The sequence below is a fragment of the Mobula hypostoma genome, chromosome 7 (assembly GCF_963921235.1).
Source record: "Mobula hypostoma chromosome 7, sMobHyp1.1, whole genome shotgun sequence".
Classification (NCBI taxonomy): domain Eukaryota; kingdom Metazoa; phylum Chordata; class Chondrichthyes; order Myliobatiformes; family Myliobatidae; genus Mobula; species Mobula hypostoma.
The window spans coordinates 53,047,622-53,068,167 of record NC_086103.1 but is presented as its reverse complement, the minus strand read 5'-3'; the positions used below and the strand labels follow the sequence as shown (position 1 = coordinate 53,068,167).

The 20,546-nt window shown below is 40.8% G+C and overlaps 1 protein-coding gene across 1 annotated transcript in view; it reads right to left on the bottom strand.

The window, feature by feature from the left end:
- LOC134348912 (glutamate receptor ionotropic, delta-2-like) overlaps positions 1-20,546 on the bottom strand; it is a 595,898-nt gene that overhangs the window by 68,991 nt on the left and 506,361 nt on the right. The window contains exon 11 of the mRNA XM_063052714.1: positions 19,647-19,959. Within this exon, the coding sequence (XP_062908784.1) occupies positions 19,647-19,959 (313 nt within the window). The remainder of the gene's footprint in view (positions 1-19,646; positions 19,960-20,546) is intronic.

Here is a 20,546-nt window from a genome sequence, read left to right as displayed (position 1 = left end):
ACCAAACATATGTTTACCCCCCACCCCCTCACTTTCTACAGGGATCACTCCTTCTATGATTTCCTTGTTCATTTGTTCCTCCCTACTAATCTCCCTCCTGGCACTTAGCCTTGCAAGCAGCTGAAGTGCTACACCGACTGATTTACTTCCTCTCTCATTTCTATTCAGGGCTCCAAACAGTCCTTCCAGGTGAGGCAATGCTTCACATGCAAATCTGTTAGGGTCGCTTATTGTGTTCAGTGCTCCCGATGCGGCCTCCTCTACATTGATGAAACCCATCGTAAATTGGAGAGGCCACCTCATTGAGCACACCCGCTCCATCCTCCAAAAGTGGAACTTCTCCGTGGCATAACATTTTAATTCCAATTCCCAGTCCCGTTCCGACATGTCGGTCCATTCCCTCTTTCTTGTGCCACGACGAGGCCACCCTCAGTTTGGAAGAGCTGCACCTTGTATTCTATTTGGGTAGCCTCCAACCCGATAGCATGAATATTGATTTCTCCTTCTAATAAAAAAAGTTCCCTCCTCCTCCCCTCTTCTTCTATTCCCCACTCTGGCATCTTTCCTCTTCTCACCTGTCTATTACCTCCCCCTGAGACCCCTCCTCCATTCCTTTCTCTTATGTTTTTTTTTCTTTCCCATCAGATACATTTCTCTCCAGCCCTTTACTTTTCCAACACATTGGGCTTCACTTCACACCTTTTACCTATTCGCCTTCCCATACTGCCACCTTAATATTCTGGCATTTCCCCCCTTCTTCCCCAATCCTGAAGAAGGGTCTGGGCCCAAAACTTCAACTGCTGATTCATCTGCATTGATGCTGCCTGACCTGCTGAGTTCCTCCTGCATTTCATGTGTGTTAGCAAGCATTTTCTGCTTTTATTTCATGTTTTCAAAATCTGTAGGCTATTTTGTCGATTTTCAATATTTTTTTCCAAATTTGTAGTGCCTAGAATTGCTTTGGAAACTATCAGTATGGAACCGTACACTATCCTCTCCAACCCTTGAGCACAGGTCAGCATTGAGGTAGAAATACTCATCACTAATAAATAGCACATGAACCAGATAACACATTTTCCACAAAAAATCATTCAGTATTCTGGTCCATTACAAATCCATGCTGACACTCTAATCAGCTGAACATTTACAAGATGCTCAAATATTTTTTTTCCTGAACTATAAACTGTAGCAATATCCCAGGATAATTGTTAATTGGTCCATAATTCCCTGATATGCTGCTTCCATTTGCATGATTTTTCAACGTAAAAGTAAACAAGAGAAGTTATTAAAACGATAAATGTTTTCAAAGATTATCATTAGAACACTTCCACATTTTCCCCAACTTCCTTTAAAGGTTTCTTTGATAGAAAATACTCAGTTCTGGAATTTTGTAGCTTGTTACTACCATTATTTGTTACAATAATTTTAGTGCATTTCTGCCCTTGAATTGTTACATATATTTCTCCCTTGAACAGGAGAATTTACTTTGATTATTTTGCATGTCACCCTAATAGCAAGAAGTAGAATGCTTTACATTATAAGGCCGTATGCCTGGGAAACGCAGAAGAGGAACGCAAAGAAGAAAATATATGGACACCGTGAAAGAACTAACAAATCTAAATGTGTGAGATACCATTGACACTGCGAGGGATCGTTCGATGTGGACAGTCATGATTGTCCAAGCGTGTAACGCGTAAGGCACATGAAAAAGAAGAAGATTTTGCATGTATGTGTGACCAAGCAGATCTCCAGAAAAGCAAGCTGAGAATCATGGGAACGTTCGAAATCCACAAAACTAGTAGGGCCAGACATTCAGTCTGATTTCACAGGTTGGTCATACCACAGTAACAACAGATGTTACTGGCCACATATAAGTCCACAATTAGGGACTGAATATTTAATGTAAGTATCAGTTTCGGGGGAGAGAAACTATAGAGAGCAGACTTGATGGAGCCTTGGCTTCTTGCCTTTAACTTATTTGTTGGTTCTATTCAATGCTTCTCTACAACCCAGTGTCCGTTGAAGTGATTAATAGTGGCACTCCTTCCTTGCCACCTAACTGGTTGAGGCAAGAAACATTTTTGGAAGGCCTGAGCAGGGATCTGACTAAACTCCAGCAGCAAGCCATTCCCACATCCTCAGGAAAGACAAGGGCCACAGCCAAACTCAAACCAGCATCAGCAAGTTCCAGTTGAAGGTGCAAGAAGAAAGGGCAAGCCAGGGTAGCAACAGCTACGTCCTGGTGGTCAGCATTGAAGAACCTCAACAGCAGCCAGTGAAGCAAGCAAGGAACACAGATGGAAAAGTCCTCGTCCTGGAAATTAAATTGATTTATTATTGTCACATGTATCAATGTACATTGAAAAGTTTATCTTGCATTCTTTTCATACATATCAATTCATTATATACTACTACTACTACTACTACTACGTCGACTCAGGCCTAGGGTGCCGGCGTCGGGCATGATGACAGACTCTCCACTTCTCCCTCTCCCTCATCAGTGTGTTCAGTTCATCTACATTAGCTGCACTGCTGTCTTCTAGGAGCGTGTTGACCATAGTCTTGGGAGGGCGCCCAGGGTTCATCCTCCCGTGCTTGGGCTCCCATATGATGACTAGACTGGCAGGTAGCTCGGGGTATAATGGAATGTGGTAATATAGGTGTAGCCCCACTGGCCAGCCTCAGGGTCGCTCAGCTCGCTGCCGTCTAGGGAAACAGCCCTCGGCCCCGCCAAACTGGGTAATTAGTTTGTGTGGATGCTGTGTGATGTACCCCACCCCACCCAAATAACAGACAATACACCAGATACGATTAAATGATTTACAGTTTATAGATATTACTGGAACTATATAATTAATAGAGAATAAAATATAAAAGGAAAATAAAAGGCGCCACACTTAACAAAGTTCAATCTCTTTGTGCACAAGCAGTTGGAGCTCAGGACCCTTCTTCTTCACCCTGCGACCCCGCGGACCACCTTGACCGGTCACCTGGGAACACCAACGGTGGTCAACCAGACACTCCACACGACTCCGTCTCCGTCTCCTCTCCTCGCCGAACGCCCCGCTCAGGGTCCGACCCCATTATCGGACTCACGGAACCTGGTCCCTCCTCTGTCTCTCTCTCTCCCGCCTTCTGCCCCAAAACCCCGCGCATACAATATCTTCAGATACACCAAAAACATAACAACTATCCCAATTGGTTTGTAACATCTTCTTATCACAGTCTAATCCAAAACAAGCTGCTAGCGCAAGAACTTTCTCAGCGTTTAACATAACAAAGAAGCATTCCCAAGTATAACATAACAAAGAAGCCATTTTAATTAGACTACGAAGTAACGTAAAAGACGAAACCCCCTTACATAGGGTAGATCAATAACAGAATGAGGTACATGTTTTCTTCGCAGAGAGATGTTCAAGTTAAAAGAAGTGCAGTGACACATTCGTGTTTAAAAACGTGCAGCACATTTTTCTTTGGAAGGAGGAGAAAGACAGTCAAGAGAAAGACGGGTGCCAATGCAGCATAGCAGCTAGGACAGCTCTATTACTCTTGGGGGCAATCTGAAGTTCAGAATTCATTTCCAGCACTGTCTATAAGGAGCCTGTACATCCTTCCAATGGAATGCATGGTTGTTTCCTGGGTGCTCTAGCTTCCTCCCACAGTCCAAAGATGTACCAAATAGGTTAATTGGTCATTGTAAATTGTTCCAAGATTAGATTAGTTTTAATCAGGTCTGTTGGCGTGGCGTGATAGGTTGAAAGGGCCTACTGTGTCACTAAATAAGTGGGGGGTGGAGCTTAGGAGACAATGGTGCCTAACGGCCACTCCTTTGCTTGCATCTTTGGAAACAGCTCTATTTCCATCTTTAGTATCTCTATTTTACCCTTTCAGGGCTCTTTTGAAGACCCTGACCTGGAGTTACATGCTGACTTCGGTTCTTTGCAGGAATGGGACCCACTCTCGGGGTCTCACGACTGGCCATTATTCGATATACCAAGGACACGGCCTAGAAGATTAGCTCTCTTTTGGAGTTTTGGGATTTCGTGGCTGTGGATGTGGGCGGACTCATGGAAAATCGGTGTGTCACGGGAGACGAAAGATCTCTGACTGTGTGCCCAGAGACCCGAATTCTTTGGGCACAGAACTCAGAAACAGCGATGCAATGGACTTTTAATATCGTAAATCAGCGAGTTGTTTGTTATGTCTCCCCTCTCGCTGTGAAACAGCGACACTACTTTTTCCCTTATTAGAGAGAGAGAGAGCCTGTGGTATGTCGAATTACCTGGTGAATGAGTAGTCTTCAGGGTACTGCAACTTTGTGTCTTTATTGATGCTTTGCTGCACGCGTGAGTGCTCAGTGGGGGGGGGGTGCCAATGTTTTTTTGCTGGTGGGGGAGGGGGTCGTCGCTTTGCTGCTGTTAATGCATGGAAGGGAGGAGCTGGGGGGCTTTGGGGTTCTAACATTTAACTGTCATTCATTCTCTGGGGCACTCCTCTGTTTTCGTGGATGGGTTTGCAAAGGAAAAGAATTTCAGGATGTATATTGTATACATTTCTCTAACATTAAATGTACCTTTGAAACCTTTGAAGTGATAAATAAATAAATAAACACAATTTTGATAAAGACAGTAATTGGACAAAATTCACTGGTCCTAAATAGTATGCACTGTGTAATAATACTAATAAATAAAAAAGTGGAAATGCTTGGCTACGTTGGAAAGACAGATGTGTTCAATTGCACAACAGTTAATAGAATATTATACTGCGTGGACTGAGCAGTATTTTGAAGCAATTGAAATAGCCAATGAGAAATGAGTGCCTGTTGCTGAGCATAACTGGTGGAAGAGCAGGCAGTTTGTTAGAAGTTTGTGTGCTCCAAACAAACAGCTGAAATGAGCTTTGCTGATATCATAAACATTTAGAACTGGAACCATTGTTGATAGCTGAAAGTTTTAGGTTTCATAAATGGAATCGAAAGCAAGAGGAATCCATTTCAACATATGTGACTGAATTGAAGAAATTGTCTGAGCATTGTCAGTTCGGTAATGGGCTTAATGATGCACTAAGAGATCATTTAGATTGTGGAATCTTACAAGAAAACATTCAAAAACGATGCCTAACTGAAGCACAACTCACATTTAAAAGAGCAGTTGAAATTGTTGTATCAATGGAAACCGCAGCCAGAGACACAATTGAGTTGCAGTCAGGAATGAAGGTGAGCATGAACAAAATTGCAACATCTAAACAGAAACCTGACTGGTTGAACAAATCACGTTATCATTATGGCAGGGGCTTAGATACACGAGACTAATGCAACTTTAAAGGCAAAATGTGCAGAAAACGGAATAAAGTAGGTTACATACAAAGATCATGTCAGGCAATCAAAAAATGGCCAGCACTGGGTGGAGAAAAAGGTAAAGAGTCAAGTTGCACCTTCAAAAGGAGCACTAATCTGCACATTGTTGATGAAAAAATCTGATAATGATGGGAGTAACAGAGGACCGAGTAGCGTTGAGATTCATAATGTCAAAACTAACAAGAGACAAGCACCATGGTTGACACCAGATATGAACAGCAAATTAATTGAATTGGAATTGGACCCTGGGTCAGCTCGTCAGTCGTTCCACAAAACGAGTTTGAAATGCATTTCCAAGATACTGAACTGAATCCTGCAAATATCCAACTAAGAACGTACATGGAAGAAAAGAAAACTCCTGTGGGAATGACATGCATAACAGTGAAATACAACAATCAACAAGCCATGTATGTGGTAAAAACAGAAGAGCCACCATCGTGGGGATGAGATTGGCTGAGACAACTACAACTTGATTAGAGATCCATTCAGTGTTTGTATATAAGACCACCTAAAATAAAATCAACTGAAAACAAATCAAGAATGGTACTGGATGATGCCACAGGAGTGTTCAAGGATGGTATTGGAAAACTCAAACATATTAAGGGAAAGAATAGGAATTGAAATGGAGCTCATGGACAATGCCAGTGTTCTCGACATCCAAGATGAATGGGTCTGTCAGGATCAGTCATAATTTTTAGGTCATCATCAACCCAGTACTGAAAGTAGCTAAGTACCCTCTGCCTCGGAAAGAAGATACTTTTGGAAACCTTTCAGGAGGAAAACACCTCAGCAAAGTGGACTTAGTTGAAGCCTACCTACTGAGGGAGATGTAAGAAGAATCCAAAGTTCTTCTCACCATAAACATTCACAAAGGGCTGTCATCAGCTTATTTTTGGAGCAGCATTTGCATCTACACTCTGGCAGAAAGTAAAGGACCAGAAGCTGTAAGGCATATCAGGCACTTGGCGTTACCTGGATGACATCATTGTTACCGGTAAGGATGACAAGGAGCATCTCCAAAATCTCAAGCTAGTTTTAAAAAGATTAGAAGATTATGGGCTCAGAGTACGATGCAACAAGTGTCAATTCTTTAAACCAAGTAATACTTATGTGGTCACACCATTGACACACAAGAATTACACAAGTCTGCTGAGAAAAGTCAAGCAGTGGTGGTTGCTCCAAGGCCAAAGAATGTGTCACAGGTGTGATCCGTTTCATGATTTGTCAATTACTACAACAGGCTCCTGTCAAACCTGGCTAATGTGCTCCACCCCTTGAACTGATTACTGCAGATCGGGAAGAAATGGCAATGAACAAAGCAGTGTGAGATGGCTTTCCAAAAGACAAAGGAAATGGTGACATCAGACACTGTACTCACACACTATGATCCACATTATACATTGAAGCTTGCCGGTTATGCCTCACCTTATGGTAAAGGTGAAGTCATGTCACATGTTACGAGTGATGGAAATGAATGACCCATAGCCTTTGCATCACATTCTTTTACCACTGCAGAGACAATTTACACACAGATTGACAGAGAGGCCTCGAGTCTCGTTTGGGGTGAAAAACGTTTCATCCAGTACTTGGATTGGAAAGAGTTAGTCATTGCTGATCATTGACCACTAGTGTCCATTTTCAATCTACAGACAGGTGTTCCTAACAGCAGCAGCATGAATGGAGAGATGGGCTGTTTCTTGGAAGGCACAATTACAAGATCGAATTCAAGATGATGACAAATCATGGAAATGCCGATGGATGGTCTCATTTATCCTTGAAAAAGGAAATAACTCAAATTAGCAAAATAGAATACTCCTCTTGATGAATTCTCCTCAACGCAAATCAAGTCTCCCTTTTATAGCAGACATGATCCAGAGCGAAACCAGAAAAAACCCAACATTGTGTCAGGTCTACATGGCCATCCAAAAAAGGCTGGAGTTACAGTTCCCTTATTTTAACCAGCAGCAGGATGATCTTGCCCTTGACAGGGTTGCCTTTTGTAGGGATTGACAGTTGTTGTACCATCCGAGCTGAGAGTTAAAGTGTTGGAAGAGCTACATGCCTCTTATCTAGGTATGGTCAAAATAAAAGTGTTGGTTTGAAGCTTTGTCTGGTGTTCTGAGGTTTATTAGCAGATTGAGTAGCTTGCAATGATCTGTTTGAGATGCCAACATGTCCAGAAGATACCAAGAGCAGTGCCTCTCCATGCCTGGGAATGGTCTGCAATGCCCTGACAGATGATTTATGTGGACTTTGTCAAACCATTGATGGGTCCAAATTTCTTGACAGTAGAGTATCCAAAGTGGTCAGAGGTGTTCCTACAGCCACACACTCTACTGGTGAGTTGAGAAGACTCTTCCCAAGGATTGTTGTTCCAGAACAATTAGTTAATAACAATGGACAACAGTTTGTTGTATAAGAGTTTCAGTAATTCTTGAAAATGGATAGAATAAGACCTATTACATCTTCACCATACCACCAAGCTACAAATGGTTTGGTGGACACTAGGAAATCTGCAGATGCTGGAATTTCAAGCAACACACATAAACGTTGCTGGTGAACACAGCAGGCCAGGCAGCAACTATTGGAAGAGGTACAGTCGAAATTTTGGGCCAAGACCCTTTGTCAGGTTTGGTGATAAGGTTTGTCCAGACTCTATCGAAGGCACAGCAAGCAATGTCAGCAGAACATATCACATTCACACTGAATCAGAAGCTTGCCAATTTCTTCCTTGCATGTCACAATGCAGCATACTCCACAACCAATAACTCCCAGCTATGCTGTTCCTGGGTTGTCCCTTATACTGACACTTGACTCACCTCAAAACAAATTTCAGAGGGACTTTGCGGGTCAAATAGCTGAGACAAGTTCAGGACTCCTCAATCAAATGCTGGCGAGGAACTACAGAGGTGATCAAAAATGGATACTTGGAAAGATTATGGACAGAACTGGATAACACTCTCCTGCAGAGCGACTGTGTTTGATGTCATCTAGAGGTGACACATTGATCAGTTGATGATAGCAGAGACAATTGTTAGAGAAAAAAGGTGTCCAGAGCTGTCAAAACTACTTTCTGCAGCCCCAGAATCAAATCCTACAGCTATCACAGAGGAAGCCCCAGAACCTTACTATTCATTATATATATATATATATATATATATATATATATATATACACACACACATATATAGTAAGTACTTTATTGATCCCGAGTAGGAAATGATTTCATTACAGCAGCAACATTTAAAAACACTCTTAGCAATAATAATAAATAATAATAATGTTACCTAACAATAAAGTACAGAATAATAATATACATAATATTTACCAATATGCAATAATAATGTACAAAATAACAAAACAGAGATTATTGTACTACGAGGCATGTTCTATTGTATATAAGTATGTCTATCCCAGCATGTGAAGACAGACTCCGGTGGATTGAGCAGACGAGACCAATGGAAGGTCCAACGGTTAAGAAGGCGGTCTCTGCAAGCGTCGTGGAACCTGTAGAGCAGGACAAGACACAGAAGACGTCCTGGTCATCCACTGTGTCTAGTCGCATCTCCAGCTGTCTTGACTCTGTCTTACCACTGGATCCAGATGGGAATTGGGAAGAGAGAGTGAGGCTGATGCTGCGCAACTCTCCCTCACTTAAATCCAAATCATGTGCTAGTCTCAACACCATCATAATGGTGTTGAGGTCCTCATCGACGTCGACGATAGACGAACACACACAAGTATGTATATAAGTTAAGATGCATTCTATATTGAGTTGAAGTTTATAGCTAAGCAGGGAGGAATGTTTGTATTGAATATTTCAATAATATTTGAGTAATAATTGCAAATACATTATTTGATTAAGCATTCTTTGTTTACATAATTCACTGTGGGCTATATGTAAAAGAACTTGAATGGCATATTTGAGCTCCCTTCTAAAGTAAAAACGAAGTAAGCACATTTATCCATGGCTCCATGTTTTTCTTCAGATTAGTTTTATGTTTTGGGGTTACAAAATGTAACAATGGAGGGCAGCAAAAGTTCACTCGTATGATTCCAGTATATGGGGCATTTTAATTAAAAGGACAAACTAGAGTTATTTTCAATTGAAGAAGGAGCGTTTAGAACAAAACTTATGATGGATTTCAATAAAGTAACTGGTAAAAAAGCTGTGTCCATTGTTTGCTGACATTGCATGGAACTCACATAAGTCAATGAAAATAGTAACAGTTTTTACAGAAAACAGCTATAAATATCATTGGCTAGAAGATGTCCATTTGTATTATCAAGTTACAGTATTCATGAAATTAAAGTTATACAGCAGAGAAACAGGCCATTTGGCCCAATTCATCCATGCTGAACTCAACTGATTCTCTCCATGTATTTATCTAAAAGTCTTTCGTCTTTGTAACTGTGGCCCTACCATGTCCTCTAGCTGTTTACTTCATATATCCACCACTGTCTGTCTGAAATATTTGCCCATCTTTAAATCTTTTTCCTAACCATAAATCTGGCACTCTAGTTTTAGACTTTCCCATGCTGGGGAAAAGTCTGTAGCTGCCTACACTATCTATGACCCTCAAGATTTTATAAACCTCCATAAGGTCACCTCTCAGCTTCCTCCATTCCAGGGTACCCAGTCCCAGCCTATCTAGCCTTCTCAAAAATCAAGCCTGCTAGTCCTGGCAACATCGTTGCAAATCTTTTCTGCACCCTCTTAAGCTAAATAGCATGATAATGATCTCTAAAAATTAAACATAATTTACTAAAACATAAATAAAGCATTTTAGAAACATAGTAACATAGAAAACCTACAGCACAATACAGGCCCTTCGGCCCACAAAGCTCTGCCTGAAGTGTACTTACTTTAGAAATTACTTAGAGTTACCCATCTCCCTCTATTTTTCTAAGTTCCATGTACGTATCCAGGAGTCTCTTAAAAGACCCTATCATATCCACCTTCACCACAGTCGCCGGCAGCCCATTCCACACACTCACCACTCTCTGCGTAAAAAAACTTATCCCTGACATCTCCTCTGTACCTACTTCCAAGCACCTTAAAACTGTGCCCTCTCGTGCTAGTCATTTCAGCCTCTGACTATCCACACGATCAATGCCTCTCATCATCTTATACACCTTTATCAGGTCACCTCTCATCCTTCCACCACTCCAAGGAGAAAAGGCAGAGTTCACTCAACCTATTCTCATAAGGCATGCTCCCCAATCCAGCCAACATCCTTGTAAATCTCTTCTGCAACCTTTCTATAGTTTCCACATCCCTCCTGTAGTGAGGTGACCAGAACTGAGAACAGTACTACAAGTGGAGTCTCACCAGGGTCCCATAAAGCCGTAACATTACCTCTCGGCTCCTAAACTCAATCCCACAGTGGATGAAGGCCAATACACCGTATGCCTTCTTAACCACACAGTCAACCTGCGCAGCAGCTTTGAGTGTCCTATGGACTCAAACCCCAAGATCCCTCTGATCCTCCACACTGCCAAGAGCCTTACCATCAATACTATATTCTGCCATCATAATGAACCACCTCACACTTAACTGGGTTGAACTGCAACTGTCACTACTAAGCTCAGTTTTACATCCTATCAATGTCCTGCTGTAACCTCTGACAGCCCTCCACACTATCCACAACATCCCAATCTTTGTGTCAACAGCAAATTTACTAACCCATCCCTCCCCTTTCTCATCCAGGTCATTTATAAAAATCATGAAGAGATGGGAGTCTCAGAACTGATCCCTGAGGCACAACACTGGTCATTGACCTCCATGCAGAATATGACCCGTCTACAACCACTCTTTGCTTTCTGCGGGCAAGCCATAAAGCAATGTCCCCTTGGATCCCATGCCTCCTTACTTTCTCAATAAGCCCTGCATGGGATACCTTATCAAATGCCTTGCTGAAATCCATATACGCTACATCTACTGTTCCACCTTCATCAATGTGTTTAGTCACATCCTCAAAAAATTCAATCAGGTTCGTAAGGCACGAATTGACTTTGACAAAGCCATGCTGACTATTTCTAATCATATTATGCCTTTCCAAATATTTGTAACTCCTGCCTCTCAGGATCTTTTCCATCAGCTTACCAACCACTAAAGTAAGACTCACTGGTCTATAATTTCCTGGGCTATCTCTACTTCCTTTTTTGAATAGGGGAACAATATCTGTAACCCTTCAATCCCCTGTAACCTCTGCCATCCCCATTGATGATGCAAAGATCATTGCCAGAGGCTCAGCAATTTCTGCCCTTACCTCCCACAGTAGCCTGGGGTATATCTCATCCAGTTCCGGAGACTTATCCAGCTTGATGCTTTCCAAAAGCTCCGGCACATCCTCTTTCTTAATGACTATATGCACAATCTTTTCAATTCACTGTAAGTCATCCTAACAATCGCCAAGATCATTTTCCATAGTGAATACTGAAGCAAAGTATTCATTAAGTACCTGTGCTACCTCCATCGGTTCCATACACACTTTTCCACTGTCACACTTGATTGGTCCTATTCTCTTACGTCTCATCCTTTTGCTCTACACATACTTGTAGAAATCCTTGTCGTTTTCCTTAATCCCGCTCGCCAAGGCCTTATCATGGCCTCTTCTGGCTCTCCTAATTTCATTCTTAAGCTCCTTCCTGCTAGCCTTATAATCTTCTAAATCTTCTAGATCTCTATCAATACCTCGTTTTTCGAAGCTTTCGTAAGCTTCTCTTTTCTTCTTGTCTAGATTTTCAACAGCCTTTTTACACCACGGTTCCTGTACCTTACCATCCTTTCCCTATCTCATTGGAACATACCTATGCAGAACAGCATGCAAATATCCCCTGAACATTTGTCACATTTCTGCCATACATCTCCCTGAGAATATCTGTACCCAATTTATGCTTCCACGTTTCAGCCTCATGGTTTTATATTTCCCCTTGCTCCATTAAAACCCTTTCTTAACTTGTCTGTTTCTGTTCCTCTCCAATGCTATGGTAAAGGAGATTGAATTGTGATCACTATCTTCAAAATGCTCTCCCACTGAGAGACTTGACACCTGACCAGGTTCATTTCAAGTACAGGTCAAGTACAGCCTCTCCTCTTGTAGGTTTTTTCTTATAAATTATGTACATTTTCAATGCCTGGAAGCAAAAAAATCAGTGTTTATCTCAAAATGATTGTAAATGTATAATATGTTTATATAAGTGAATTTTTTAATGTAAAGAGCAACAAGTTCTGATAACAATTACATACAGAAATATCAATCAATTAGTCTGCAAAATGAAGTTGGCACTAGTGTAGAAATACATACTGCCTAAATCAATAAATTGGTAAAAGCTGACTAACTAATTCTGGGGGGGGGCGGGGTGAGGGTAGGAGCTAATACAAGTTGGAGATATAATATGCTGAGTACATCACTTCAGGTGCAAGAAGTTATGAACATCAGCAGGTATGCTCACTGAAAATAGAATCCCTTTGAGCTATCTCTCTTATCCTAGTATATTGGTAGAGATTAGCCTGAAGGTAGTCTGAAGTTTCACTCTGCACACATCAATGGAATCATATTTCAGAAATATACTCTACGATGCAGCCAACAACTTGCAATGGATTTAGCACCACTGACTACTGATAATTTTTTTTGGCAAATATTTATAAATCTGTAAGTACTCAAGTGCATAATGTAATGTTCTCACAAAAAACGGGTTCTCAACTTTCCATTGGACATAACTCTGGTTTTTGTTGTGTCTTTGAATCCTATAATAACAATGCGATAATGTCCCAATAATGCAGTGCAAATGAATGTCATGAAAAAAAATCTGTGCATTGAATTAAACTGTGCCTCTGAGAATAAAATTCTGTTGCATCAGGGCAGTCATGTATCATACTGCTACAGTTTATCCTGCCTAAGATCAGGAAGGTGCGTAGAGGGAGAGAGAGTTTAAAAGAAGTGAATGGGGACAGGGCATTTGTTTGCGCATCACAGTTCCCAAGGAGACATTGGACTGTGTATAATTAAGCACTTGGCAAGGACCAATAAAAAAGAAGTTTGGTTTAATCAGAGCGGCCATTGTGTGAGTGGGCCAATGTTAGAATAGGGAGCTGAGGCTTTGGCTCATCAAAGCTTTGGCAAGGAAAGACAAAGGCCATAGATAGATTATTATTTATTCTTTCCGTGTTTCTTATTGTACATTTAGAACAGTGTGGATGCCAGACAGGATACTGGAATGCTCTTCTTGCGGGATGTGGGAAGGCAGGGAGACCACCAGTAGGTGTAGTTCCTGACGACTACACCGACAAGAAATGCCTCCAGCTACAACTTCTAATAGACCATATTAAGGAGTTACAGCCGAAACTGGTTGAACTCCGGATCATTCTGGAGGCTGAGTGGTTGGTAGTCAGGACATACAAGGGAGGTAGTTATACCCAAGGTGCAGGACACAGTTAACTGGGTGACCATTAGGAGGGGGAATGGGGCTAGGCAGCCAGAGCAGAATACTTTGTGGCTGTTCCTTTCAACAACGGGTATACTGCTTTGGATAATGTTTGGTGGGGGGGGGGTGTGACTTAGGAGAGGAAAGCCACTGCAGTTACGTCTCTGTCACTGAGTCTGGTTCTGTGACTCAAAAGAGAAGGGGGAGAAGAGTCGAGATGTCCTGATAGAGGATTAATGGGTTAGAGGAACAGAAAGGAGGTTCTAGAGATGAAAGCGAGATTCTTGGATGGTTTGTTGCCTCCTGAATGCCAGGGTCAGTGTCACCTTGGATCAAGTCCACAGCATTCTTAGTGGGAGGGTGAGCAGCCAGAGGTTCTAGTCAACATTGTTACTAATGGCATAGGTAGGATGCATGACAAGGTCCTGCAAAGTAAGTTCAAAGAGTTAGGTGCTAAATTAAAGGACAAGACATTCAAGACTGTGATTTAAGGATTGGTACCACTGCCACATGGGAGTGAGGCCAAAAACTAGAAAAAATCATACAGATTAAAATATGGTTAAGGAGATGGTGCAGGAGGGAGGGTTTTATATTTTTCAATCATTGGCTCTCTTCCAGGGAAGGTAAAACCTGTACAGAAGGGGCAGTTTGCACTTGAAGTGGAGAGGGGCTAATATCCTTGTGGGCAGTGGTGGGGTGCTAGCCGAAGCACGTCTGGTACCTCTTTAAGAAAAAAAGCCGAAGTGAACAAGCTAGTTAATTAGCTGCCGCCCAGGGTGATTTGAGTATCTCAGAAACTGCTGATCTCCTGGGATTTTTATGCACAACAGACTCTGGAGTTTACAAAGAATGGTGCCAAAAACAAAGAAACATCCAGCGAGTGGCTGTTCTGTGAGTAAAAACATCTTGTTAAATCCACTCGCTGGATGTTTCTTTGTTTTTGACACCATTCTTTGTAAACTCCAGAGTCTGTTGTCCATAAAAATCCCAGGAGATCAGCAGTTTCTGAGATACACAAATCACCCTGGGCGGCACCTAATTAGTTAGCTTGTTTATTTTGGCTTTTTTCTTAAAGAGGTGCCGGACGTGCTCCAGTGCGCTCCAGCTAGCACTGCACCACTGCTAGTGGGAAGGTTTGCTACTACTGCATAGGGGAGTTTAAACTAAAGTTACAGGGAGAAGGAAACCTGAGCACCAAAATAGATAGAGGAGTGGTTGTGGAGAAAGATGTTGTTAAGCCTACATACAAAGTCATGAATTAAAAGGTCGAGCATGGTGGGACTAATGTTCTCAGCTGCATATATTTCAATGCGAGGAGTCTTGTAGGAAAGATGGACGAGCTTAGGGCAAGGATCAGCACGTTATGGCATTGTAGTCATTAGTGAGGCTTAGTTGCAGGAGGGACAGAATAGCAGTTTAATGTTCCAGGATTCTATTGTTTTAGACATGATAGAGTGGGGGAGATTAAAGGAGGAGGGTGGCGATACTAGTTAGGGAAAGTGTCATGGCAATGTTCAGTCAGGACAGTCGGAGAGCTCATCTAATGAGGTTTTATGGGTAGAACTGGGGAATCAGAAAAGTATGACCACATTAATGGGAGGAGCAAATTTGTATAGAGATCACAGCTTGTTGCAAAAAACATAAGGTTGTGATAGTTAACACGAGGAATTCTGCAGATGCTGGAAATTCAAGCAACACACATCAAATTTGCTGGTGAATGCAGCAGGCCAGGCAGCATCTCTAGGAAGAGGTACAGTCAACGTTTCAGTCCTGACGAAGGGTCTCGGCCTGAAATGTCGACTGTACCTCTTCCTGGAGATGCTGCCTGGCCTGCTGCGTTCACCAGCAAATTTGATGAGGTTGTGATAGTAGGTGATTTTAACTTTCCACATATTGCCTGAGACTCCCATACTCTAAAAGGGCCAGATGGAAAAGAGCCTGTCAAATGTATTCAGGAAAGTTTCTTTAATCAGTGCATACAAGTCCTGATGAGAGAGTGCGGTACTAGATATATTACAAAAAGAGGCAGATCAGGTGACAGAAGTTTGTCTAGGGAAACACTATGCATCTAGTAATCATAATTCCATTTGTTTCAAGGTACTAATGGAAAAAGATGAGCCTGGTCTTCGGGTTGAAATTCTAAATTGGATAAATGGCTAGTTGTGATGGTTTCAGAAATGATCTGACAAGCGTGAATTGGGACAGGCTGTTTTCTGCCAAAGGTGTACTTAGCAAGTGTCAGGCCTTCAAAAGTCAAATTTTGAGAGTTCAGAGTTAATGTGCTCCTGTTTGAATAAGTGGCAAGGACAACAGGTTTAGGGAGCCTTGGTTTTCAAGAGATATTGAGGCCCTGGTTAAGAAAAAGAAGGAGGTACAGGGCAGGTAGGAACAAATGATGTACATGAAGAGTATAATGCAATACAACACGTAAGAAGAAAATCAACAGTGTTAAAAAAAAAGACATGAGGTGGCTTCAGCAGACACGGTGAAGGAGAAACTTAAGGCCTTGTACAGATATATTAAAAGCAAAAGCATAGCAAAGGACAAAATTGGTCCTCTGGAAGATCAGAGTGGTCATCTATGTATGGAACTGAAAGAGATGGGGGAGATCATAAATGTTTTTTTTTTGCATCTGTATTTGGAGATATGGGAGATGGACACAGAGTCTATAAAAGTGAGGCAAAGCAGCAGTGATGTCATGGACCATATACCGATTACCCAGGAGGAAGTGTTTGCTGCCTTGAGGCAAATTAGGGTAGATAAATCCCCAGGGCCTGTCAATGTATTCCCTCAGATCATATGAGGTGCTAGTATAGAAATTGAAGTAGCCCTAGCAGAGAGATTAGCCACAGGTGAGGTTCCAGAGTAATGGAGGAGAGCTAATGTTGATCCATTGTTTAAGAATGGCTCTAAGAATAAGTCATGAAATTATTGGCCAGAGAGTCAGATACAGTATGAACATTTTTGGAAAATATTCCAACAGACTGGATGTATGAGTATTTGGATAGATAGGAACTGACTAGGGATAGTCAACATGGCTTTGTGCATGGTAAGTTGTGTTTAACCAAACATAGAGCTTTTCGAGGAAGTTACCAGGAAAGTTGATGAAAGCAAGGTAGCGGATGTTGTCTACATGGCATTTGATAAGGTCCTGAATGGAAGGTTCAGTTGCTTCGTATTCAGGATGAGGTAGTAAATTGGATTATACATTTGCTTCATGGGAGAAGCCACAGAGTGGTTGTAGATGGTTGCCTTTCCAAATGGAGGCCTTTGACAAGTGGAGTGCACAGGGCTCGGTGCTGGGTCCATTGTTGCTTGTCATCTATATCAAAAATCTGGATGATAATGTGGTAAACTTGATCAGCAAATTTGTGGATGACATCAAGATTGGGGGTGTGTAGTGGACAGTGAGGAAGACTATCGAAGCTTACAGTGGGATCTGGACCAGCTGGAAAAAATGGGCTGAAAACTAGCCAATAGAATTACTGTAGTGAAGTGCAAGTTGTCACTCTTTGGGAGGACCAACCAGGGTAGCTCTTACATGGTGAGTGAATGAATGAATAAATGAATCAATGACTGAATGAAATGTATTTCAGTCAGTACAAACATAACAAAAAGCATCATTTTCAACGATGATTTCATAATGATGATTTCATAAGACGAAATTACAACAAAAAGGAAACATAGATATTGTTTAAAACAGACCAGAAGGTGTAGGCTGAAGCTACAGCTTATTACGCCTACCCCTCTTATACACTGAAGATTGTGGTAGAATAAAGGGTTCTATTAATACAGATCCATAATTCCTTGAAAGTGTCATCACAGATAGATATTAATGAAAACTTTTGAAACATTGGGCTTCGTAATTTAATGTAATGAGTACAGGAGTTGGGATGTTATGTTGAAATTGTGTAAGACTTTGTTGAGGCCTAATTTGGAGTATTGTGTGCAGTTTTGGTCACCAACCTACGGGAAAGATATAAATAAGATTGAAAGAGTGCAGGGAAAATTTACAAGGATATTGTTGGGTCTTGATGACCTGAGTTATAAGGAAACATTGAATAAGTTAGGACTTTATTTCCCAGAATGTAGAAGATTGAGGGGAGATTTGATAAATTATGACGGGTATGAATAGGGTAAATGCAAGCAGGCTACAGGTTGGATGAGACTATAGCTAGAGATCATGGGTTAAGGGTGAAAGGTGAAATGTTTAAGGGGAACATGAGGGGGAACTTCTTCACTCAGAGGGTGGTGAGAGTGTGGAATGAGCTGCCATTGCAAGTGGTGGAACTGAGGTTGATTTCAAAATTAAAGAGAAATTTGGATAGGCACATGGATGGCAGCAGTATAGTGGGCCATGGTCCGCGTGCAGGTCAATAGACCTATGCAGATTAATGGTTCAGCATAGACTGGAGAGGCCAAAGTGCCTGTTTCTGTGCAGTAGCGTTGTATGACAACGACAATAGGGTGAAGTTTTGAAGTTGAAAGCTGGATGAAATTTAACACTCCTTGCCATTACTTAGATGCTTTCAAATGATATTTTATCCGATTCACATTGTATCAATAAAATATTTGTTTCCATATAAAAACTTGATTTAATGCTATGAAAATTTGTCTCAAGCGCTTGCATTAGTACTAGCACAGTTTGCATTAAGTCTAGCTGTAGGTGCCTGAAAAAAATTGAAGACTCATCCAGGGTTTTACTAGAAGCCACAGAATAAATAATAAGTAATCTGGTAACTGACAGGTGGTTGCAAATATTCTTGCACATGAATGAATGGCTATCATCACATTCACATTTGTCATGCTTAGACAGTATAGCAACTTCAATACTCCTGAAGAAATTGTTATAATAATGTCTCCGGTATATACATTGCTCAAAATAAACCTTAAAATATATATATTTTTTAATTTTTTAATACATTTCCATTGTGTTACGAGCCATGAAATTTTACAATCATTTTGCATATCAGGGAAGGAGAAAAATTGCTGGAATAAAAAATTCAGAGGTAAATTGGTTCTGTTAAAACATAAGTGGGCTGGTGTGAAAGTTGCAGCAAGGATTAAGGTAATGTGCTGGGAAGATTAGTTTACAGATAATCTGCAGTCAACTCAAGCAAGTGAGGTCTTTGAAGAATAAAGCTTCTCTTGGCTCAGCAGGGTCCAAGACAAGGATGCAAATGAAGGATTCTGGGGTGACACTTACTGTTAGTCAGTTACTTTACTAATTCTGAACTATTATTGGCCTTTACTGTAGGGAATTTATTGGCTAACAGTACCTATATTATTGTTGTGCTATTGGTGATTGATTATGCAAATAAAGAATTTGAACATGTACCAGGTTACCAATTGGTCAATATCTGTATCCAACTAGTCAGTTAGGCATTAAAAAGGCATTTCTTTGTTCAATCTTCAGAAATATTTGGTGACAGGAACCATGCCACCTTCCTTGTACACAAGTAAATTAAGTGTAACTGAGGAATGAATGCAAATTTTCAGAGTTCAGTTATTCAGCAACAACAATGGTAGTACTGAATGTGTATTCAAAGGAGGAGCTATGGAAGCAGAAACATTCCGAACAAATTAACCCTTTCAACATGTTTTGATGTTAAGGAAGTTGACAATCACCAAGCTGATTACTTTGGCACCGAAAAGAAAATTCAGATGGGAGAGGCATGAAGCTATATTGGATTCAGTGGAACTAGTATAGGGAAGGTCAGGTGTTTAACAGTACTTAGAAAATAGTAGAAGTAGAAGATAACAAACTAAAAGATAAGTTGACAGATTGCTAGTATCTACATTACATAAATTCATACTGTACGTAACATGATGGGACATATTAAGACATAAAGATCCTTACCTTGTTGTACAAATGATCCATAAACAAGCCAAGCAGCATTGTACAATGTTGTAGATGTCACAGATCCTATCTGAAGTGGAGATGGCTTTACCCAGCTGAACATGCAGACAAGCAGGCCAATTATAAATAGAGTGCCAATAATGCAAGCCCACACCGTTAGATCAAATGGTTCTAGGCAGGTAAACATATCCACTTTTTGCTCTGGCTTCTTAAGTAGAAATCCTAAAGTATAATCCATAAATCGACCAGTGAAGTCCACTACATTCTCCCTCTCTGGGGTAATTGTCAGGGCTGAAACTGCTATGTCAGCTCTCTAAAAGAAAATTTAAAACAAAACATATTATGCTCACTTATTATGTTGCTGAGAATGATAATGGAATTATCTAATTACAACGATCTTTCAAGTATTAAAATTAAATATCCAGACAATTTACCTCATTTTTATCCTGATAATAAACAAATTTAGCAGACATCACAATTCATGAGGTATTAATTGCTATTGATTAATAGTCAATGGCATTCAGATCAAGGCCTTATATTACATATTGATGCAGTCAAATATGTCAAATGGAGATATATATATATCTCAAACAAATTAAATTGTCTTCATTTAGAAAATAAACTTGTGTTTTCTATATAGCCAATAAAGCTTTACATAACAACTGACATTTTATAAAGGCAGAGAAATGTATCAGTCAAAATATTTCTTCCCACTGTGAGGCTAGGCACAGGTCAAATACCATTGATATATTTGCCAATAACACAACTATTGTTGGCAGCATTTCAGATGGTGACAAAGAGCTGTACAGGACTGATAGGTTGAGTTGTGTTGCAACAATAATTTTGCATTGTAAGTCAGAAAGACCAAGGAACTGATTCTGGCCTTCATGAGGGAAGTTT